General features: G+C 39.0%; 2 protein-coding genes and 2 pseudogenes across 7 annotated transcripts in view; 2 read left to right on the top strand and 2 right to left on the bottom strand.

The window, feature by feature from the left end:
* The window catches only part of RPAP2 (RNA polymerase II associated protein 2), a 95,285-nt gene extending 74,199 nt beyond the window's left edge, over window positions 1-21,086 (top strand). For 3 of the 5 annotated variants that reach the window (XR_002641930.2, XR_002641927.2, XR_016394757.1), the window contains one exon: window positions 4,615-4,725. Coding sequence is in view for 1 of the 5 variants with exons in the window: in XM_022553394.3 (XP_022409102.1) it covers window positions 4,615-4,756 (142 nt within the window). In the remaining 4 variants the exon portion in view is untranslated. Of the gene's footprint in view, window positions 1-4,614; window positions 4,765-4,996; window positions 5,221-8,347 lie in introns of those variants that run through there. The other 2 variants (XR_016394756.1, XM_022553394.3) reach the window with 2 other exon arrangements.
* The window catches only part of GFI1 (growth factor independent 1 transcriptional repressor), a 98,478-nt gene continuing 73,487 nt past the window's right edge, over window positions 299-25,289 (bottom strand). Inside the window, exon 8 of the transcript XR_016394759.1 lies at window positions 299-25,289. This exon is cut by the window's right edge and continues 18,269 nt beyond it. The gene's annotated coding sequence lies outside the window, so the exon portion shown is untranslated.
* The window catches only part of LOC115801836 (putative RNA-binding protein Luc7-like 2 pseudogene), a 63,247-nt pseudogene continuing 38,256 nt past the window's right edge, over window positions 299-25,289 (bottom strand). The window contains exon 4 of the transcript XR_016394760.1: window positions 299-25,289. This exon is cut by the window's right edge and continues 18,269 nt beyond it. The product of XR_016394760.1 is annotated as a putative RNA-binding protein Luc7-like 2 pseudogene (transcript).
* On the top strand, window positions 21,414-24,619 carry LOC111164066 (small ribosomal subunit protein uS2 pseudogene; annotated as a pseudogene).

Below are 25,289 nucleotides of genomic sequence, written 5' to 3'. Positions count from 1 at the left end.
CTTCAGTAGTTGCAGCACGCAGGCAGGCTCAGTAGTCATGGTTCACGGGCTCTAGGGCACAGGCTCAGTAGTTGTGGTGCACGGGCTTAGTTGCTCCGCCGCATGTGGGATCTTACCGGACCAGGGCTCAAACCCATGCCCCCTCCATTGGCAGGTGGATTCTTAAACACTGTGCCCCCAGGGAAGTCCCCCAAAATATTTTCTACCTAGGGTAATTCATAGAACAATTCTCTTACAAACTTTTTATCTATAATGCTTTTAATTTTCTGCTTTCATTAGGCACACAGGTTGAGAAATCTAGTAGTCACCATTTATTTCTAATTTGAGGGTTAAGTTTTAAACATATTAATGGCACTTTGAGAAGTAATTGAGAAAACTTTGTTTTCATATATGAGCCGAACAGTAGTCTCCTTGATAATCGGAGAAATTGTTTTGGATATGTCATATAATTACCATTTTTAAAAAACACAAAAACTAGTTTTCTATGGAGCTGACAGCTGATCTGAAGAAAAAGAAATAAATACAAATTGGAAAAGAAGAAGTAAAACTGTCACTGTTTGCAGATGACATGATACTATACATAGAGAATCCTAAAGATGCCACCAGAAAACTACTATAGCTAATCAACGAATTTGGTAAAGTTGCAGGATACAAAATTAATGCACAGAAATCTCTTGCATTCCTATACACTAATGATAAAAAATCTGAAAGAGAAATTAAGGAAACACTCCCATTTACCACTGCAACAAAAAGAATAAAATACCTAGGAATAAACCTACCTAGGGAGACAAAAGACCTGTATGCAGAAAACTATAAAACACTGATGAAAGAAATTAAAGATGATACCAACAGATGGAGAGATATACCATGTTCTTGGATTGGAAGAATCAATATTGTGAAAATGACTATACTACCCAAAGCAATCTACAGATTCAATGCAATCCCTCTCAAATTACCAATGGCGTTTTTTATGGAACTAGAACAAAAAATCTTAAAATTTGTATGGAGACACAAAAGACCCTAAATAGCCAGAGCACTCTTGAGGGAAAAAAACGGAGCTGGAGGAATCAGACTCCCTGACTTCAGACTATACTATAAAGCTACAGTAGTCAAGACAATATGGTACTGGCACAAAAACAGAAACATAGATCAATGGAACAAGATAGAAAGCCCAGAGATAAACCCATGCACCTGTGGTCAACTAATCTATGACAAAGGAGGCAAGGATATACAATGGAGAAAAGACAGTCTCTTCAATAAGTGGTGCTGGGAAAACTGGACGGCTACATGTAAAAGAATGAAATTAGAACACTCCCTAACACCATACACAAAAATCGACTCAAAATGGATTAGAGACCTAAATGTAAGACCAGACACTATAAAACTCTTAGAGGAAAACACAGGAAGAACACTCTTTGACATAAATCACAGCAAGATCTTTTTTCACCCACCTCCTAGAGTAATGGAAATAAAAACAAAAATAAACAAATGGGACCTAATGAAACTTCAAAGCTTTTGCACAGCAAAGGAAACCATAAACAAGACGAAAAGACAACCCTCAGAATGGGAGAAAATATTTGCAAACAAATCAACAAAGGATTAATCTCCAAAATATATAAACAGCTCATGCAGCTCAATATTAAAAAAACAAACAACCCAATCCAAAAATGGGCAGAAGACCTAAATAGACATTTCTCCAAAGAAGACATACAGATGGCCAAGAAGCACATGAAAACCTACTCAACATCACTAATTATTAAAGAAATGCAAAACAAAACTACAGTGAGGTATCACCTCACACCAGTTAGAATGGGCATCATCAGAAAATCTACAAACAACAAATGCTGGAGAGGGTGTGGAGAAAAGGGAACCCTCTTGCACTGTTGGTGGGAATGTAAGTTGATACAGCCACTATGGAGAACAGTATGGAGGTTCTTTAAAAAACTAAAAATAGAATTACCATATGATCCAGCAATCCCATTACTGGGCATATACCCAGAGAAAACCATAATTCAAAAAGACACATGTGGGGCTTCCCTGGTGGCGCAGTGGTTGACAGTCCGACTGCTGATGCAGGGGACATGGGTTCATGCCCCGGTCCGGGAGGATCCCACATGGCGCGGAGCGGCTGGGCCCGTGAGCCATGGCCGCTGAGCCTGCACGTCCAGAGCCTGTGCTCTGCAACGGGAGAGGCCACAACAGTGAGAGGCCCGCATACCGAAAAAAAAAAAAAAAAAGACACATGCACCCCAGTGTTCATTGCAGCACTTTTTACAGTGGCCAGGTCATGGAAGCAACCTACATGCCCATCGACAGATGAATGGATAAAGAAGATGTGGTACATATATACAATGGAATATTACTCAGCCATAAAAAAGGAACAAAATTGAGTCATTTGTTGAGACGTGGATGGATCTAGAGACTATCTTACAGAGTCTGACAGTTGTTTTTCTCTTTCTGAAGCAAGTCAGAAAGAGAAAAGTATCGTACATTAATGCATGTAGCTGGAACCTAGAAAAATGGTACAGATGAACTGGTTTGCAGGGCAGAAGTTGACACACAGAAGTAGAGAACAAACGTATGGACACTAAGGGGGGAAAGTGGCGGGGGGTGGGGGGGGGCTGAATTGGGCGATTGGGATTGACATGTATACACTGATGTGTATAAAATGGATGACTAATAAGAACCTGCTGTATAAAAAAATAAAATTAAAAAACACACAAAAACTAGATTTCTGTGGAGCTGACATCTGATCTGACTGCTCTGACTTCTTGTTTTTAGCCAGTGCTATCCCATCCCCAGCATCTTTGGTCTTACTGTGGGGAAGCAGCAACTTGATGTTTTAATGTTGACATCACCTAAGTATGAGAAAAGCCAACAGAGTTGACTTCTGGGTTCCACTTTCTCCACAGGAAAATGCCTCAGGAAAAGCTGGCCACAACTGCCTATAATTTCACCCAAGTACCCAGCTTGAGCTTGGCATTAGAAGACTTAATCCTAAATAAGACTTAGTCCTATTTTCAAGTATAAAATACCTTTGGAGAATACTTGCAGACAAAGCTCATATGAGAACCTGGTACTCCATCCGCTAGCTGTAAAGAAATAGAGGAGAGGTGGGGAGGAATAAGTGGTTTTCTTGGGTAGAACTCTAGATTTCACTGGACTATTAGAGTTACCTAGTCTCCAATTCTTGCTAAAATACCTTCAGGAATATAGAGAATCTACCACCTCCTCAGAGTCTAGGGCATCTTTGGACAATTCTAACAAAATTTTCCTTTTATTTCTGTTTTCTGTATGAGATGGCTAATAAGCAAGGAAGAAATCTGTCTCAGAAAATAACATTTCTCATTCCACACTCACTACTGTGGAATTGTTCTGCTCTGATTTCTTAAGCATTATTGATTTAAATCAGGGTTATTTTATTTATATTTGATGTGCCCACTGGCAATGACCAAGGTTAAATAAGCATATGTAAGAGGTTTGTGTGGGAAGTATAGACTATTCGGGGAAAAAAGAATTTTCTTCCAAAAACCTTTCCAGAATGTTCTTGCAAAGGCTCTGTGAAGCATGCTCTCTGGAGATACAAAAACTTATGAAAAGGAATGGTCTGCACAGTTTGTGATTAGATATTGTTCACTTTTTAAAAATCATGTTTACTAATCACATTCAGTGAAAATTACTTTTAAGAATCTATTATGGGCTTTCTTGGTGGCGCAGTGGTTGAGAGTCCGCCTCCCGATGCCGGGGGCACGGGTTCGTGCCCCGGTCCGGGAAGATCCCACATGCTGCGGAGCAGCTAAGCCTGTGCGCCACAACTACTGAGCCTGTGCTCTAGAGCCCACGGGCCACAACTGCTGAGCCCATGTGCCACAACTACTGAAGCCCATGCACCTAGAGCCCGTGCTCCACAACAAGAGAAGCCACCACAATGAGAAGCCCGCACACCGCAGCAAAGAGTAGCCCCACTCGCCACAACTAGAGAAAGCCGGCACATGGCAACGAAGATCAAACACAGCCAAAAGTAAATAAATAAACGTAAAAAAAAAAAATCTATTATATGTAATCAGTCTTTAGGGATATTTACTGGAAATGGTTAGAGAAGAAAGCATTGTGTTCCTTGTGAAGTTTGTATTAAGTGCCTTTTAAGATGTAATTCATGTGTTTAGTGTTACAAAAATAAAAATGTTAAGGTTTCATCCAAAAGGTAATCTTGTTCATTATCTTTTTTTTTCAGGTGATATAATCTAAACAGTTGATAGAAATTTTTTTTAAAAGCAGTTCTCACCTCTAAGCTTCTCTACACAACCTCCTTTCACCATGTGGAAAGACTTCATTAATTTTCTTTTCTGGGCAGAATTTTGGTAGTTTTTGTTGGCATAATGAAGAACATGTTTTGGATTAAGGCTTTTAGGCTTCTTATGTAACAATATGTTTGATTTTTCAGTCTTTTCCTAAGATTTCTCTTCAGCTTTAGTAAAGCCTTCTCTCTCTGGGAATTTTGTTAAATCAGATAGACTTCATTATCCTTACAAAAATCCCCTCTGCCATGTTAGAGACTGGAGCCCCTTAGTCCTTCCAATTTCATGGATATATTTAATATTTTTGGTGTTTCAGACTGACCTCAATTCTTGGCATTCAGAAGCATTCTCAGGAAAATGTAATGTTTACACAGTTTGTGACCACCCTGCTTGAAGAATTACACTTAAAGAATGAAGACCTTGAAAGTTTAACCATCATATTTAGAACCAGCTGTTAACCACAGTGGTGAGTTTCATTGTGTTTTACTTTAGTTTGTTGTTGGTTTTTGTTTTTTTTTCATTTGTTGCCTGTTTGGATTCTGTTTTCAAATTGGACATTTTAAAAATCAAGTAGAGACCTCCAGATGACTTCAGCTTGCTATGGTAGAACACAATATCACTTAGTTCTCAGCTGCTCCAGTCATTTCTTGTCCACTCTTGTTACTTCATGCCCCATCTTTGTTTTTTTTCCTTTATAGGCTACCACAGTTAGTTCTGTTTCTTGCAATCCAGGAAACTCGCTGCTATCAGCTTCATACTCAAATCTAGACCATCCCATCCTGCATGTCCCATCTGATGTTTCTTCCCAGCAAGTAGCAGTTTACTTCAACCAAACTGCTGCAGTGATCTTTGAGAATATCCTCATCCTACTTCCCTCCTTAGCCCAGCCAATACCTTAGTCATCTCATGTGCAGATAAACAGGTGAATTTTCAAGTCTGGCTTTGTTGAATCCTGACCTTGCTCCCAGATACATAAGCCCTCTTCTACTATCCCAAGTTTTTGCTTCTTTTTAAGAACTACCCCCCTCAAAAAAAAAAAAAACTGCCCATCAGAATGTCCCCTCCCTGATTCTGCCTTAATCACAACTTTCCATCTCTTCCTCCCTTTACTTCTTACTTCACATACTCTGAAGTGCTCAGATAGGTATTGATTTAATGTTATGATTAACAAATTCATTCTGAACTACAAATGCGATCCTCTTAAGGAGGATTTCCTCTTTTTTAACTTTCAATTATTTTTTAAATTATAAAAGCAATACAAGCTTGTTGTAAAAATTAAACAGTACAGAATTGCATGTATAATTTTAAAAAGCAAAATTTCCAGGCTTCCTTGGTGGTGCAGTGGTTGGGAGTCCGCCTGCCGATGCAGGGGACACGGGTTTATGCCCCGGTCCAGGAGGATCCCACATGCCGCGGAGCGGCTGGGCCCGTGAGCCGTGACTGATGAGCTTGCGCTTCTGGAGCCTGTGCTCTGCAGCGGGAGAGGCCACAACAGTGAGAGGCCTGCGTACTGCAAAAATTAAAAAAAAGCAAAATTCCCCCCTCACTTCTGCCTCCAGTCCTGTCTCCTTCCCAGAAGTACACTACTGACCTATATCATTTTACATTTTATTATTTGAATATTTGTTTTAAAAAAAACAGCTCTTCAAGTAAATCTGTAAATATATGACAAGGATATTTGAGAGCCATATTTGGCAGGCAAGAAAGAATGCCATCATCACTTTATTGAACCTGCTAGAGAATAGAAAATAAGGAATTAGCACTGTAACTGCCTCCAGACTTATACCTAGTGACCTTTTCATGCAACCCTGCTCCCCTGAGGACCCTGTAAAATAAAGGCTTTTACTTAGGCAGTGTGCTCAGGTTGGCCTGTGGAAGTACCAGTCCAAAGGCCCTTCTAAGAATACAGTAAGTTTGGAGTTTTTTTGTTTTATTGACCTTCAGGTACAGAAGACTGAATTAATCATACCCCTCAGGGTTCACGACACCCTATCTCCATTGGTTGAACGGTTGCTTTTCCAGATAGACTGAGAACAAAGAGTGCCTGCCTAACCAGAGGTCCTTCCAGACCTGCTTTAATGAATAGGTATCAATTAAGAACCATTTTTAATTAGCATAGTTAATGCTTGTATATAAACAAATGGTGTTAAAGTACTTTTTGTTTTAAAGCTGAAAGTTCAAATTAGTCTTTTTTTATGCAGTTCATCATTTTTTAACATATTTATTGGAGTATAAATGCTTTACAATGGTGTGTTAGTTTCTGCGCTATACATATACATATATCTCCATATCTCCTCCCTCTTGCGTCTCCCTCCCACTCTCCCTATCCCACCCCTCTAGGTGGTCACAAAGCACCGAGCTGATCTCCCTGTGCCATGTGGCTACTTCCCACTAGCTATCTATTTCACATTTGGTAGTGTATATATGTCCATGCCACTCTCTCACTTTGTCCCAGCTTACCCTTCCCCTTCCCCGTGTCCTCAAGTCCATTCTCTACATCTGCATCTTTATTCCTGTCCTGCCCCTAGTTTCTTCAGAACCACTTTTTTTTTTTATATTCCATATATATGTGTTAGCATATGGTATTTTTCTCTTTTTGACTTACTTCACTGTGTATGACAGTCTCTAGGTCCGTCCACCTCACTACAAATAACTCAATTTCATTTCTTTAAAGTACTTTTAAGGATCAAACCCACACTGCAGCAGTGAAAGCACCGAGTCCTAACCACTGGACTGCCAGAGAATTCCCTAAACAATAGATGTTTTAAGTGGACTTAACAATTGCCCTGTGATCATTGTTTTTTTTACATTGTTCATTTGTGTAAGTAATCAAAGGTAAATCTCTGCCCGGACTTTGTCAGTATTAAAAGGGACACTGAATGAATGAGGCCTTATTACATAATTTTCCATATGAGAAATGGAGATGGTTGTGAATAGGTAGATGGGTTTTTTTGGTTGTTGTTTGTATGATATTTGTAAACCATAAGTTCACAAAATTATTTGTGTATAATATGGCCTACCCTTTTCAAGATTAGATTACTAATAGCTAGGATATGTTAATATGCTTTCAGTTACAAATAACAGGGAAGAAAAAAAAAAAAACCCCAGCTCAAACTAGCTTTTCTTATGCTAGTATATTAATTATCTTTTGCAGCTTAAAAATTACTGTAAAATTTAGTGGCTTAAAACAAACTTTTTTTTTAATCTCAGTTTCTGTGAGTCGGGAATCTGGGCACAATTTGGCTTAGGGCCTCTGCCTCAGAGTCTCTCATGAGGTTGCAGTTAAGCTCTCTGACAGGGCTGCAATGTCATCTGAAGGCTCAGCTGGAGGAAGATTCCCTTCCAAGCTCACTCATGTGGTTATTGGCAGGATTTAGTTCCTCACAGGCTGTTGAATTCGGGGCCTCAGTTCCTCGTTCTCTGTTGCCTAGAGACCTCTCTCAGTTCTTTGCTACATGGGCCACTCCAGAGTGTGCCTCGCTGCTTGGCATGTTGCTTCCCTCAGAGTGAGCAAGTGAGATGAAACCCAAGATGAAAGCCACAGTCTTTTTGTAACTAATCTCAGAAGTAACATCCATCACTTTTTCTGTATTCCATGACTAGTTAGAAACTAATCACTGGACTCAGCCCACATTGAAGGTGAGTGGATTATATAAGGGGATGAATACCAGAAGGCAGAGTTCATTGGGTGTCATTTTAGAAGCTGTCTACTACAGATGGCAGAATCATTCAGTAGTTCCCAGCTTTACAGCATACCTCACTGTCCTACTGAGAGTCTTAAACTTTTCACACTAATTGAGGGCACTTCTGAACTAATCCATGTCATTCTAGCAAGGAATGGAGGAGAGAGAAGAGGATTTTCTAATTGACCTAGACCTATCAGGGCCTACCCCTCAAGCTGAATATGAAGCTGGGTTTATTCTACCCAACCCACTGTTGCTACATAATAGGGGAAAATGGAATGTATATTGGGGAGACAACACAGTGTTCCCCAAAACTGGTAAAAATATTTTAGGTGTCTTATTCAGGTGTCCTTTTTTGTTTCACAGGTAATCCGTGAAGACCAAATAGATGAACTTACATTGACCATTTCTGGAATTCTAGCCACAATAATTGTACAGTTAGAGCTACTTATCAGTCACCACCGGACAGAGTGACTTCACCAGATAGAGGAGAACCATTATTCCAACAAGGATAACCAAGTCCTTGCATCCTAGATACAAGATATAGTATTTCTACTTATTTGAAAATGAAAGCTGAAATCTTAAGTTGAAACTTCAAGAAAATATAATGACCTATTTCTTCTGGATTATTACAGCCATCATATCAGTTGACCAGAAAATTGAGAAAAGTCCCATTTTAGCCTCATAGTCGAACTCTGGATTCTAAAGAACAGTGAAGAATTAGGTCAATAAATACAATTTAGGGCTTCCCTGGTGGTGCTGTGGTTAAGAATCCACCTGCCAATGCAGGGGGCACAGGTTCAAGCCCTGGCCCAGGGAGATCCCACACGGAGCAACTAAGATCCTGCAGAGCAACTAAGCCTGTGCACCACAACTACTGAGCCTGTGCACTAGAGCCCGCATGCCACAACTACTGAAGCCCGATTGCCTAGAGCCTGTGCTCCACAACAAAAGAAGCCACCGCAGTAAGCCCATGCACCACAAAGAAGAGTAGCCCCTGCTCACCACAACTAGAGAAAGCCCGCAGGCAGCAATGAAGACCCAACACAGCCAAAAATAAATAATTTATAAAAATAAATACAATTTAAGATGAAACCTTTTGGAAGTCTAGTCTTTATTCTTTTAAAGAAGCTGGCTATGCTATAAAGTGGACCTGAGCAATGTACATCTGAAACTTACATAATAGAAAAAGAAAAACATTAAGAAAACAAATTGACATACCACAGACTGGGATAAAATATTTTCAAATCATACTTTATAAATGACATCCAGATTACATATTCTTAAAACTCAAAAATACGGCAACTCAATTTTTAAGTGGGCAGAAATGTGAATAGACATTTCAGAAAGAAGATATCCAAATGGCTTGGCATATGAAAAGATGCTCAACGTCACTAGTCATTAGGGAAATGCAAGTTAAAACCAAAATTAGATACCACTTCACAGCCACTACATGACTATAATAAAGACAAAGATAGTGTTCTTGAGGATGTGGAGAAACTGGAGCCCTAATACACTGCTGGTGGAAATGTAAAATGATTCAGCCACTTTGGAAAGTGATCTGGCAGTTTCTTAAAAAGTTAAGGGCTCCCCTGGTGGCGCAGTGGTTGAGAGTCCACCTGCCGATGCAGGGGACGCGGGTTCGTGCCCCGGTCTGGGAGGATCCCACATGCTGCGGAGCAGCTGGGCCCGTGGGCCATGGCCACTGAGCCTGCGTGTCCGGAGCCTGTGCTCCACAACGGGAGAGGCCACAACAGTGAGAGGCCTGTGTACTGCAAAAAAAAAAAAAAAAAGTTTACCATATGACCCAGCAATTCCATTCAATGTTCCATCCTAAGAGAAATGAAAACTGTTCACAAAGACTTGTAGGTGCATGTTCATAACATGATCATACTAGTGAAAAAGTGGAAACAATCCAAATGGCCATCAACTGCAAATGGGTAAACAAAGAATTCGTAAAATAGAATATACTGATATATGCTACTACATGGATGAACCTCAGAAACATCATGCTAGGTAAAAGAAGTCTGACACATAAGCCATATAAGGTATGATTCCATTTATAATGAAATGACAGAAAAGGAAAATATGTAAAACAGATGATTCTAAATTAGTAGTTACATGGGAGTGGAGATCATCTGCAAATGGCCACAGGGATCTCTTTGGGGTGATGAAACTGTTCTACAATTGTGGTTTTTGCACAGTTTTATAAACTTTAAAAGTATTTGTGCACTCAAAACAGGTTGAATGTAATGTATATAAATTACATCTTAATAAAGCTATTAGAAATAATTCCGTACTACCAAAGCAATCTACAGATTCAGTGCACTCCATATCAAATTCCAATGGCATTTTTCATAGAACTAATAATCCTAAAATTTCTATGGAACTACAGAAGACCCCGAATAGCAAAATCAATCTTGAAAAAGAACAAAGCCAGAGACATTACACCCCTGATATCAAACTACATTATAAAGCTATAGTAATCAAAACAGTGTGGTACTGGTACAAAAGCAGACATGTAGATCAATGCAACAGAACAGAAAGCCTAGATATAAACCCATGCATATATATGGTCAGTTAATTTACAACAAAGGAGCCAAGAATATACAAATGGGGAAAGAACTGTCTCTTCAGTAAATAGTTTTGGGAAAACTGGACCACTATCTACATCTTACACAAAAATTAAAATGGATTAAAGACTTGGACATAAGACCTGAAACCATAAAACTCCTAGAAGAAAACACAGGCACTGAGCCCCTGACATCAGTCTTGGCAATATTTTGGATTTGACAAACCAAAAATAAATGGGACTACATCAAACTAAAAAGCTTCTGTGCAGCAAAGAAAACCATCAACAAAATGAAAATGCAACCTACTGACTGAATGGGAGAAAATATTTGCAAATCATATATCTGATAAGGGGTTAATATCCAAAATATATAAAGTCATACAACTCAACAGCAAAAAAAAAAAAAAATCATTTAAAAATGGGCAGAGGATCTAAAGAGACACTTTTTACAAAGAAGACATACAGATGGCCAGCCAACAGGCACATGGAAAGATGCTCATCACTAATCAGAGAAATGCAAATCAAAACCACAATGAAATACCACCTCATACCTGTTAGAATGGCTGTTATCAAAAAGACAAGTAACGGGGCTTCCCTGGTGGCGCAGTGGTTGAGAGTCTGCCTGCCGATGCAGGGGATGGGTTCGTGCCTGGTCCAGGAGGATCCCACATGCCGCAGAGCAGCTGGGCCCGTGAGCCATGGCCGCTGAGCCTGCGCGTCCAGAGCCTGTGCTCCGCAACAGGAAAGGCCACAACACTGAGAGGCCCACGTCCCGCAAAAAAAAAAAAAAAGACAAGTAACAAGTGTAGGCAAGAATGTGGAGAAAAGGGAACCCTTGTGGTGTTTTGGTGGGAATGTAAATTGGTGCAGCCACTATGAAAACAGTATGGCAGTTCCTCAAAAAATTAAAAGTAGAACTACCATATGATCCAGCAAACCCACTTCTGGCTGTTTATCCCCCAAAATGAAAACACTAATTCAAAAAGATATATGCACTTCTATGTTCATTGCAGCTTTATTTATAATAGCCAAAATATGGAAACAACCAAAGTGCCCATTGATGGATGAATAGGTAAACAAGATGTAGTATATATATTATGCAATGGAATATTATTCAGACATGAAAAATAAGAGAATCTTGCCATTTGTGACAATATGGATGGAACTTGTGAGCATTATGCTAAGTAAAATAAGTCAGATAGAGAAAGACAAATACTGTATGATCTCACTTATAAGTGGAATCTGTTTTTTTAAAAAAGGTCATAGATGCAATCTATTTTAAAAAATAAGCTCATAGGTGCAGAGAACAGATTGGTGGTTGCCAGAGGCAGGGTGTTGGGGGTGGGCAAAATGGGTGAAAGGGATTGAAAGGTACAAATTTCCAGTTATAAAATATGTCATGGAGATGCAATGTAAAGCATGGTGACTATAGTTAATACTGTATTGCATATTTGAAAGTTGTTAAGAGTAGATCTTGAAAGCTCTCATTACAAGAATGATATGGTAATGGATGTTAACTATACTTACTGTGATGATCATTTTGCAACATATACAAATATCAAATCATGTTATACACCTGAAACTAATATAATTTTAAATGTCAATTTTACCTCACATACAATTATATCCCAATAAATGGGACAAACCAGAAGAAATGGACAAATTTTGGGAAACATACACCCTTCCAAAACTGAATCAAAAAGAAACAGTATGGACAGAACAGTCACTACTAGTGAAGTTGAATTTGTAACCAAAAAAAAACTTGCACCAAACTAAAATCCAGGACCAATTTCACAGGGGAGTTCTACCAAACATAAAAAGAAAAGTTAATACCTATCCTCAAACTATTCCAAAAAATTGAAGGAGAGGGAACACTCCCAATTTCATTCTATAAGACCACCATTACCCTGATGCCAAAACCGAAGACACTAAACAAAAGGAAAATTACAGGCCAGTATCTCTGATGAATATAGATGCAAAAATCCTCAACAAAATATTAGCAAACTAAATCCAACAATATATAAAAAGGATCATACTCCATGATCAAGTGGGGTTTATCCCAGAGATGAAAGGATGGTTCAGTATCCACAGTCAGTGTGATACACCATATTAACAAAAGGAAGGATAAAAATCACACGATCATCTCAATAATGCAGAAAAAGCATTTGACAAAATTCAACATCCATTAATGATAAATTCTCTCATCATTGTTGGTATAGAGAGAACACATCTCAATATAAGAAAGGCCATTTGTGACAAACCCACAGCTAACAGCATACTCAACACTGAAAAACTAACTTTTCCTCTAAAATCAAGAACAAGACAAAGATACCTACTCTCACCACTTCTATTTAACACAGTATTGAAAGTCCAACTGACAAGAAAATGAAATAAAAGGCATCCAGATTGTAAGGGTAGAAGTAAAACTGTCACTGTTTGTAGATGGTGTGATACTATATACAGAAAACCCTAAAGTATCCACCAAAAAACTATTAAAAGTAATAAATGAATTCAGTAAAGCTGCAGGATACAAGATTAACATACAGAAATCTGTTACCTTTCTATATACACTAATAATGAACTGTCAGAGAATTCCAGAAAACAGTTTCATTTACAAGTGTATCAAAAAGAATAAAATACCTATGAATAAACTTAACCAAGGAGGTGAACGACCTATACTCTAGAAACCATAAGATACTGATGAAGGAAATTGAAGACAATACAAATAAGTGAAAAAATAGCCCATGTTCATGGATCAGAAGAATAGTTAAAATCTCCATTCTACCCAAATTAATCTACAAATTTAATGCAATTATCAAAATACCCATGACAGTTTTCACACAACTAGAATAATCCTAAAATTTATATAAAACCACAGAACACCCCAAATAGCCAAAGTAATTTTGAGAAAAACGAACAAAGCTGGAAGTATCACACTCTCTGACTGCAGACTATACTACAAAGCTACAGTAGTCAAAACAGTATGGTAGACCTTCAAGATGGCAGAGGAGTAAGACGTGGAGATCACCTTCCTCCCTACAAATACATCAGAAATACATCTACATGTGGAACAACTCCTACAGAACACCTACTGAACGCTGGCAGAAGACCCCAGACTTCCCAAAAGTCATGTGGCTGACAGGGTCTTGGTGCTCCAGCCGGGTGTCAGGCCTGTGCCTCTGAGGTGGGAGAGCCAAGTTCAGGACGTTGGACCACCAGAGACCTCCCAGCTCCACATAGTATCAAACAGCGAAAGCTCTCCCAGAGATTTCCATCTCAATGCTAAGACCCCGCTCCACTCAACAACTAGCAACCTACACTGCTGGACACTCTATGCCAAACAACTAGCAAGAGAGGAACACAATCCCACCCATTAGCAGAGAGGCTGCCTAAAATCATAAAAAGGTCACAGATACCCCAAAACACACCACTGGATGTGGTCCTGCCCACCAGAAAGACGAGATCCAGCCTCATCCACCATAACACAAGCATCAGTCCCCTCCACCAGGAAGCCTACACAACCCACTGAACCAACCTTAGCCACTGGGGGCAGACACCAAAAACAACGGGAACTACGAACCTGCAGCCTGCAAAAAGGAGACCCCAAACACAGTAAGTTAAGCAAAATGAGAAGACACAGAAACAGAGCAGATGAAGGATCAAGGTAAAAACCCACCAGACCAAACAAATGAAGAGGAAATAGGCAATCTACCTGAAAAAGAATTCAGAGTAACAATAGTAAAGATGATCCAAAATCTTGGAAATAGAATGGAGGAAATACAAGAAACGTTTAACAAGGACCTAGAAGAACTAAAGAACAAATGATGAACAACATAATAAATGAAATTAAAAATTGTCTAGAAGGAATTAATAGCAGGATATCTGAGGAAGAATAACGGATAAGAGAGCTGGAAGATAAAATAGTGGCAATAACTACCACAGAGCAGAATTAAAGAATGAAAAGAATTGAGGACAGTCTCAGAGACCTCTGGGACAACATTAAATGCACCAACATTCAAATTATAGGGGTCCCAGAAAAAGAAAGGGACTGAGAAAATATTTACAGAGATTATAGTTGAAAACTTCTCTAATATGGGAAAGAGTCAGTCAAGTCCAGGAAGCACAGAGAGTCCCATACAGGATAAATCCAAGGAGAAACACACCAAAACACATATTAATCAAACTATCAAAAATTAAATACAAAGAAAAAATATTAAAAGCAGCGAGGGAAAAACAACAAATAACATACAAGGGAATCCCCATAAGGTTAACAGCTAAACTTTCAGCAGAAACTCTGCAAGCCACAGGGGAGTGGCAGGACATATTTAAAGTGATAAAAGAGAAAAACTAACAACCAAGATTACTATACGCAACAAGGATCTCATTCAGATTTGACACAGAAATTAAAACCTTTACAGACAAGCAAAAGCTAAGAGAATTCACCACCACACCAGCTTTGTAACAAATGCTAAAGGAATTTCTGTATGCAGGAAACAGAAGGAAAAGACCTACAATAACAAACCCAAAACAATTGAGAAAATGGTAATAAGAACATACATATCTATAATTACCTTAAATGCAAATGGATTAAATGCTCCAACCAAAAGACATAGACTGGCTGAATGGATACAAAAACAAGACCTGTATATATGCTGTCTACAAGAGACCCACTTCAGACCTAGGGACACATACAGACTGAAAGTGAGGGGATGGAAAAAGATATTCCATGCAAATGGAAATCAAAAGAAAGCTGGAGTTGCAATTCTCATATCAGACAAAATAGACTTTAAAATAAAGACTATTACAAGAGACAAAGAAGGACACTACATAATGATGAAGGGATCAATCCAAGAAGAAGATATAACAATGGTAAATATTTAGGCACCCAACATAGGAGCACCTCAATGGATAACGGAAATGCTAACAGCCATAAAAGGGGAAATCGACAGTAACACAATCATAGTAGGGAACTTTAACACCCCGCTTTCACCAATGGACAGGTCATCCAAAATGAAAATAATTAAGGAAACACAAGCTTTAAATGATGCATTAAACAAGATGGACTTAATTGATATTTATATGACATTCCATCCAAAAACAACAGAATACACTTTCTTCTCAAGTGTTCATGGAACATTCTGCAGGATACATCATATCTTGGGTCACAAATCAAGCCTTGGTAAATTTAAGAAAATTGAAATCGTATCAAGTATCTTTCCCGACCACAACACTATGAGACTAGATATCAATTACAGGAAAAAATCTGTAAAAAATAAAAACACATGCAGGCTAAACAGTGCATTACTAAATAACCAAGAGATCACTGAAGAAATCAAAGAGGAAATCAAAAAATACCTAGAAACAAATGACAATGAAAACACAAGGACCCAAAACGTATGGGATGCAGCAAAAGCAGTTCTAAGAGGGACGTTTATAGGAATACAATCCTACCTAAAGAAACACCTTACACCTAAAGCAATTAAAGAAAGAAGAACAAAAAAACCCCGTTAGCAGAAGGAAAGAAATCATAAAGATCAGATCAGAAATAAGTGAAAAAGAAATGAAGGAAACAATAGCAAAGATCATAAAACTAAAAGCTGGTTCTTTGTGAAGATAGACAAAATTCATAAACCATTAGCCAGACTCATCCAGAAAAAAAGGGAGAAGACTCAAATTAATAAAATTAGAAATGAAAAAGGAGAAGTAACAACTGACACTGCCGAAAAACAAAGGATCATGAGAGATTACTACAAGCAACTATATGCCAATAAAATGGACAACCTGGAAGAAATGGACAAATTCTTAGAAAAGCACAACCTTCTGAGACGGAACCAGGAAGAAACAAAATATAAACAGACCAATCACAAACACTGAAATTGAGACTGTGATTAAAAATCTTCCAACAAACAAAAGCCCAGGACCAGATGGCTTCACAGGCGAATTCTACCAAACATTTAGAGAAGAGCTAACACCTATCCTTCTCAAACTCTTCCAAAATATAGCTGAGGGAGGAACACTCCCAAACTCATTCTACGAGGCCACCATCACCCTGATACCAAAACCAAAGATGTCATAAAGAAAGAAAACTACAGGCCAATATCACTGATGAACATAAATGCAAAAATCCTCAACAAAATACTAGCAAACAGAATCCAACAGCACATTAAACGGATCATACACCATGATCAAGTGGGGTTTTTCCCAGGAATGCAAGGATTCTTCAATATACGCAAATCAATGTGATAAACCATCTTAACAAACTGAAAGAGAAAAACCATATGATCATCTCAAAAGATGCCGAAAGAGCTTTTGACAAATTTCAACACCCATTTACGATAAAAACCCTCCAGAAAGTAGGCATACAGGGAACTTACCTCAACATAATAAAGGCCATATATGACAAACCCACAGCCAACATCATTCTCCATGGTGAAAAACTGAAACCATTTCATCTAAGATCAGGAACAAGACAAGGTTGTCCACTCTCACCACTCTTATTCAACAAAGTTTTGGAAGTTTTAGCCACAGCAATCAGAAAAGAAAAAGGGAATAAAGGAATAAAAAAATAAAAAATAAAAGGAATCCAAATTGGACAAGCAGCAGTAAACCTGTCACTGTTTGCAGATGACATAGAGAATCCTAAAGATGCTACTGTTTGCAGATGACATGATACACTGTTTGCAGATGACATAGAGAATCCTAAAGATGCTACCAGAAAACTACTAGAGCTAATCAATGAATTTGGTAAAGTAGCAGGATACAAAGTTAATGCACAGAAATCTCTTGCATTCCTATACACTAATGATGAAAAATCTGAAAGAGAAATTAAGGAAACACTCCCATTTACCACTGCAACAAAAAGAATAAAATACCTAGGAATAAACCTACCTAAGGATACAAAAGACCTGTATGCAGAAAAACTATGAGACACTGATCAAAGAAATTGATGATGACACAAATAGATGGAGAGATATACAACGTTCTTGGATTGGAAGATTCAACATTGTGAAAATTACTATACTACCCAAAGCAATCTACAGATTCAATGCAATCCCTATCAAACTACCACTGGCATTTTTCACAGAACTAGAACAAAAAATTTCACAATTTGTATGGAAACACGAAAGACTCCGAACAGCCAAAGCAATCTTGAGAAAGAAAAAAGGAGCTGGAGGAATCAGGCTTCTTGACTTCAGACCACACTACAAAGCTACAGTAATCAAGACAGTATGGTACTGGCACAAAAGCAGAAATGTAGATCAATGGAACAGGATAGAAAGCCCAGAGATAAACCCACGCACATACGGTCACCTTATTTTTGATAAAGGAGGCAAGAATATACAATAGAGAAAAGACAGCCTCTTCAATAAGTGGTGCTGGGAAAACTGGACAGCTGCATGTAAAAGAATGAAATTAGAACACTCCCTAATGCCATACACAAAAATAAACTCAAAATGGATTAAAGACATAAATGTAAGGCCAGACACTATAAAACTCTTAGAGGAAAACATACGTACGACACTCTATGACCTAAATCACAGCAAGATCCTTTTGACCCACCTCCTACAGAAATGGAAATAAAAACAAATGGGACCTAATGAAACTTCAAAGCTTTTGCACAGCAAAGGAAACCATAAACAAGACGAAAAGACAACCCTCAGAATGGGAGAAAATATTTGCAAATGAAGCAACTGACAAAGGATTAATCTCCAAAATTTATAAGCAACTCATGCAGCTCAATATCAAAAAAAAAAACCCAATCCAAAAATGGGCAGAAGACCTAAATAGATATTTCTGCAAAGAAAATATACAGATTGCCAACAAACACATGAAAGGATGCTCAACATCCCTAATCATTATAGAAATGCAAATCAAAACTACAATGAGGTATCACCTCATAACGGCCATCATCAAAAAATCTACAAACAATAAGTGCTGGAGAGGGTGTTGAGAAAAGGGAACCCTCTTGCACTGTTGGTGGGAATGTAAATTGATACAGTACTATGGAGAACAGTATGGAAGTTCCTTAAAAAGCTAAAAACAGAACTACCATATGACCCAGCAATCCCACTACTGGGCATATACCCTGAGAAAACCATAATTCAAAAAGAGTCATGTACCACAGTGTTCATTGCAGCTCTATTTACAGTAGCCAGGACATGGAAGCAACCTAAGTGTCCATCGACAGATGAATGGTAAAGAAGATGTGGCAAATATATACAATGGAATATTACTCAGCCATAAAAAGAAATGAAATTGAGTTATCTGTAGTGAGGTGGATGGACCTAGAGTCTGTCATACAGTGTGAAGTAAGTCAGAAAGAGAAAAACAAATACCACATGCTAACACATATATATGGAATCTAAAAAAAAAGTTTCTAAAGTACTAGGGGCAGCACAGAAATAAAGATGCAGACATAGAGAATGGACTTGAGGACACGGGGAATGGGAAGGGTTGACTGGGACAAAGAGAGTGGCATGTACACTACCAAATGTAAAATAGCTAGTGGGAAGCAGCCGCATGGCACAGGGAGATTAGCTTGGTGCTTTGTGTCCACCTAGAGGGGTGGATAGGGAGGGTGGGAGGGAGACACAAGAGGGAGGAGATATGGGGCTATACATAGGAGATTATTCCTATGTATATGTATAGCTGATTCACTTTGTTATAAAGCAGAAACTAACACACCATTGTAAAGCAATTATACTCCAATAAAGACGTTAAAAAAAGAAAAACACAGTATGGTACTGGCACAGAAAAAGACACATAGATCAATGGAACAGCATAGAGATCCCAGGAATAAACCTACATACCTATGTTCAATTAATCTGCAACAAAGGAGGCAAGAATATACAATGGAGAAAAGACAATGTCTTCAATAAATGGTGCTGGGAAAACTGGACAGCTACATGTAAAAGAATGAAATTAGAACATTTTCTCACACCATATACAAAAATAAGCTCAACATGGGTTAAAGTCCTAAATGTAAGACCTGAAACCATAAAGCTCCTAGAAGAAATCATAGATAGACACTCTGACATAAATCATAGCAATTTTTTTTTTGGATGTGTCTCATAAGGCAAAGGAAACAAAAGCAAAAATAAATGGGACCTAATTAAACTTAAAAGCTTTGGCACAATAAAGGAAATGATCAACAAAATGAAAGGACAACATACTGAATGGGAGAAAATATTTGCAAATCATATATCAGATATGGGATTAATATCCAAAATATATTAAGTTGTCATACAACTCAGTAGCAAAAAAAAAAAAATTATTTTAAAATGGGCAGAGGCTCTGAAGAGACATTTTTACAGAGACATACAGATGGCCGACAGGCACATGAAAGGATACTCCATATCATTAATAATCAGAGAAATGCAAACCAAAACCACAATAAGGTATCACCTCACACCTGTCAGAATGGCTATCATCAAAAAGTCTACAAATAACAAATGTTGGTAAGGATGTTGAGAAAAGGGAACCCTTGTACACTGTTGGTGGGAATGTAAATTGATGCAGCCGCTATGGAAAACAGTATGGAGGTTTCCCAAAAAACTGAAAATAGAAATGCCATAGGATCCTGTAATTCCACTCCTGAGTATATATCCGAGGAGAATGAAAACACTAATTTGAAAAGATACACGCACCCCAATGTTCATAGGAGCATTATTTACAATAGCCAAGCAACCTAAGTGTTCATCAACAGACAAACGCATAAAAAAGATATGGTGTGTATATATACAATGGAGTATTACTCATCCATAAAATATAATGAAATTCTTCAATTTGTAATGAAGTGGATGGACCTATAGAGTATTGTGCTTAGTGAAATAAGTCAGAGAAATACAAATACTGTATGTTATCACATGTGGGATCTAAAAAATAAAACAAATGTATGTAACAAAAGAAACAGACCCACAGATATAGAGAACAAACTAGTGGTTACCAGTGGGGAGAGGGAAGGCAGGAGGAGCAAGGTAATGGCAGGGGATTAACTGGTACAAACTACTACTATGTATAAAATAAGCTACAAGGACATATTGTACAGCACAGGGAAATACAGCCATTATTTTATAACTTTAAATGGAGTATAATTAATCTATAAAAATATTGAATCAATATGTTGTACACCTGAAACCAATATTATAAATAAACTACAATTAAAAATAAAGTGAATTAACATTTCACATTTCTAAATAATTTAATTTGCTCTCTATATTATTTATGAGAACTTACTTTATACTCTGCAAAATAATGAATTATGACTCCGCTGGAATACTATGGTTTATGAACACATTTTTCTATGCATTTAAACACAACTACACTATTTTTATAAGTGTGTTAACTCAAACCTCAAATTGCAAAACAAATATCATATATGCCTCAATTTTTTTAATTAATAAATTTTTTAAAAATCATAGATGACAGGGCCCCTCCCTCTGACCTATTAGTGACAACTCTCCAGGATAAAGAGGGGAAGAAGCTGCAGTATCCCACTGCTCCCCTCCCTGTGCCCAGAAACACCTCTTTAGTTATCTTCTACACCCTGCAGGTCTAGGACCTCAGGTGAAGGGCCAGTAGCTCACTAGAAACATTAGGAAGCCAAATGGACTGATGCCCAAGTGGACCACTACTGCTTCTGCCACAAGGTCACTGTGGAGCCAGCAGCTTTTCTGGGTGCTGCATCTGCCTCCCTCACACTCCTGCCAGGTTTATGTTAACTTGGAAGGACTTGAGCGGACTTCAGTTTAGCTCAGAGAACTGTGCTAGATCTTGATTTCTAAATGTCATTAAAGGAACTAAATGTCATAAAAGGAACCAGAGATCCTTGGGAAAATAGCTAGTTCTAGGGCTGGGGCAGAGAAAATACAAGTCTGGAGCACCTTATAGTACCATAAGTTTAAGCTAGTGCTCAAAAACCAAAATGAACTATGTCAAAGGGACACAGGAACCAACCTGAAAGCACCCACTGGCCAAGGCCGTGACAATTTCAGCAATAAAATAAATAACAATATAGTACGGAATTATGACCCAAAGTATAAAATAAATACACATACTGACATAAGTGATTGAAAAATAAATGAGGTAGAAGAGACACATCTTCCTTACAGAAGCACTCCAAGTGATATATGTAGAGCCCTTCTGCACTACCCAGAAAGGGATCCATATGGCATTGTCCTCTGTTCCTGTAACAAAGGGGAATTTTCATGACGTCCACAGTTCTTGATGTCCTGCAAATGAAAGAGGAGGATGTCCTAAAATTACTTGCAGCGGGAACCCACTTAGGTGGGACCAACGTTGAGTTCCAAGTGGAACATTTCATCTACCAAAGGAAAAATGATGACATCTATATCATAAATCTAAAGAGGACTCAGGAGAAGCTTCCACTGGCAGTTCATGCCATTGTTGCCATGAAAAACCTGGTTGATGTCAGTGTCATCCTCCAGGGATACTGGCCAGCAGCCTCTGCTGAAGTTTGCTGCTGCCACTGGAACGACTCCTGTTGCTTGGTGCTTCACTCCTGGAACCTTCCCTAATCAGATCCAGACAGCCTTCCAGAAGCCTCGTTCTGGTGGATATCACCCCAGGGCTGACAAACAGCCTCTATGTTAACCTACCATCACTCTGTGTAACTCAGAGTCTCCCTTTTTGCTATGTGGACACTGTCATCCCCTGCAGTGACAAGGAAGCTCACTCAGTGGGTCTGATGTGGTGGAGGCTGGTCCAGGAAGTTCTGTGCAGGCTTCTATGAACACCCATGAGAGATCATATGTGATTCTACTTATACAGAGATCCTGAAAGGACTGAAAAGGAAGAGCAGGGTGTGCTAAAAAGGCTGTGACTGTGGAGGATTTCCAAGCGAATGAACTGCTTCAGCTTCTGACTTTACTGCTGCTCAACCTGAGGTAACAGGCTGGCCTGAAGGCAAGCAAGTGCCCTCTGTGCCTATCTGCAGAACACTGGAGTGCTCAGCCTGCCACTGAAGGCTGGCCTGCAGCTCCCACTGCTCAGGACACTGAATGGGTGGGAAAAACCACTGGGTGGTCTTAAGCTGTTCTTCCACAGGCTATTAAACAGAAAACAGAGATAAGGTTGCCAGAAAATAATCAGTTTTGAAATAAATAAATGAATAAAAATATATGTAGATACTATCCCTTCCAGAAGGTAGAGTTAGAGGTTCTTCCACCCTTTGAGAGGAGATTAAACTTAGTGACTTGTTCCCAGTGAACAGAATAGGGAAAGGAAAAACACATTCCCCAAGTGATGAAGGTTCACATCCCCAGTGATCGCCTGATACGTATGATGAAAAGGGCACTTCACCTCTGTGGTGTATTTCCCCCAAACCCATAACATCAGTCTAACCATGAGAAAACAGACAAATCAAGTTTGGGGGACATTTCTGCAGGAAACTTTGCCAGTACCCCTCAAGACTGTCATGAAAAGGGAAGGCTGAAAAATTGTCACAGACTAGGGGAGACATGTAAACCAAATGCAGTATGGTATCCTGGTCTGGACCAGAACAGAAAGAGGACATTAATGGAAAAACTGGTGAAATCCAAATAAAGTCTGAAGTTTAATTAACAGTAATAAACCAATGCAGTTTCTTAGTTTTAACAAATGTATCATGGAAATGCAAAATGTAAACGATGGGGGGAAATTGGGTGAGGCATATACGGAACTCTGTACTACCTTTGCCACTTTCTGTAAATCTAAAATTATTTCAAAATAAAAAGTTTATTTTTTAAAAAGTATACTAACTGGGCTTCCCTGGTGGCACAGTGGTTAAGAATCCGCCTGCTAATGCAGGGGACAAGGGTTCAATCCCTGGACCAGGAAGATCCCCCATGCCGAGGAGCAACTAAGCCCATGCGCCACAACTACTGAGCCTGCACTCTAGAGCCCACAAGCCACAACTACTGAGCCCACATGCCACAACTACTGAAGCCCATGCACCTAGAGCCCGTGCTCCGCAACGAGAAGCCACCACAATGAGAAGCCCACGCACCGCAACAAAGAGTAACGCCCATTCACAACTAGAGAAAGCCCGCATGCAGCAACGAAGACCCAACGCAGCCAAAAATAAATAAATTATATATATATATATATATATATATAGACATGAGAAGGGATGCAAAGATGAGACAGTCATTGCCCTCAGAATCTTCAGCCTGCCTATGGGAGAGGCAAGACTACAGTAAATGCCCTGAAATGGAGCATCCATCCTGGTTTGCCTGAGACTGTCCCTAGTATATAACTGTAAGCTCTGCATCATTATTAATTACAAGTACCCCCTTTTACTTCCAAAAGTATTCTAATTTAGACATTAAATTATATGCTCATACCACCTAAAAAGCACAGGGTATGCTGTGGTGGTCAGAGATAGGAGGGGACATTTGGGAAGGCATGGAAGGATGGATGGGGAGCTATGAAATGGAGATAGAAGTCAGAGATAGGAAGGGGGAGGAATGGCCCAGGCAGGGGCAGCTTCAAGAAGAAAGTCCCAGAGGCAGGTAAGACCCAGGGTGTGTTCTTTTCAAGACACAGATATCCGAATTTGGAGAAAACTCTGATTAAGAAGAGGGGGTTAACTGGGGTTTGGAGCAGGCTAAATGGACTAGAAATTTATTGGGGCAGTAATGTATTTTCAAGCACATAGGAGGGAAAGTGACCAAACCACCCTACAAATGAAAAACCTACAAAATTAATTTTCTTGAGAAAGATACTTTTTTTCCCCTTGTGTATCCATTCTTTCCCTAACTTTTCCTATAAACTCTCTAGGCCCTTGCTATACACTGAGCTCCAGCTCACCTAAGCTAACGCTCAAAGGTATCGCGAGATCCCTCTAAACACTGATATTGCCATTTACTAAGCTCTCAACCTATACAAGATTAAGCAGCTGCTTCCCTAGGCCTCTGGTGTCTGACCCAATCTGTGGTTCAGTCATGTGCTCTGCCACCTCAGAGCCTACACTGTCTTCTCTCCAGGACACCACTCCCTGACCACGTGGCATTCTTCATTATTGAAGTAAAGTGTTGCCTTCAATAAAGCATAACCCCCAGGTTTTAATATAAACTCCAAATTTCAAAGAATGGGAAGAAATATTTTACAAAAACCCTGTTGCTCTTTCAGGGAAGAAGATGTGAATTCTCAATAGCTTTTACTCTGAAAAGTAAACAGTATGATTCAGTTTCACTTTCTATTTAAATACTTCAGGAACTCATATGCTGTTATATTCAGAGAATGGTGACCTTTTTTTAAATCTTGTCCTTTGAATAATTCCATTCCCTTCAGATTCTCAAACACTTAAAATCCCCATCAGGCTTAGTATATTTAGTGGAGTCTCTTTAAGGTATTATTTAGCATCTTCTGCTTATGGTCATGTCCAAAAGCCAGGTAATCTTCCTACTCATTAGGGAATAGGGTCAATTCTTTAAAGATTTACCTAGACTCAAGGTGATACCATTGTGAAGTTTGAAAATGTTTAATAGCTTTACATTATAAGCCCTGGCAGAAAAAGAAGAAGGATATCTGGAAGGCCACCTCTGCTGGGCTGAGGGTGGGGTAGGGAGCAGGGGTGACTTTCATCTGAAATGTGCCTAGAAAAGCCTGAGTGAGGTTGGGACTGGCTCCCGGGTCCTCTGATGTCCAGGTTCTCCGCTCACTGCAGCACAACCTGGAGCTAAGAGATAAGGGGCAATGACTGTATAGGGATGCCCAGTGTGATTGCTGATGAAA

This window comes from Delphinapterus leucas, chromosome 1 (assembly GCF_059928025.1).
Source record: "Delphinapterus leucas isolate spDelLeu-1000000601 "Yukka" chromosome 1, BTC_Dleu_Yukka2, whole genome shotgun sequence".
In the NCBI taxonomy this organism is placed as follows: Eukaryota; Metazoa; Chordata; class Mammalia; order Artiodactyla; family Monodontidae; genus Delphinapterus; species Delphinapterus leucas.
Note: the sequence above shows the minus strand (reverse complement) of the source record. Positions and strands in the feature narration are given on the sequence as shown.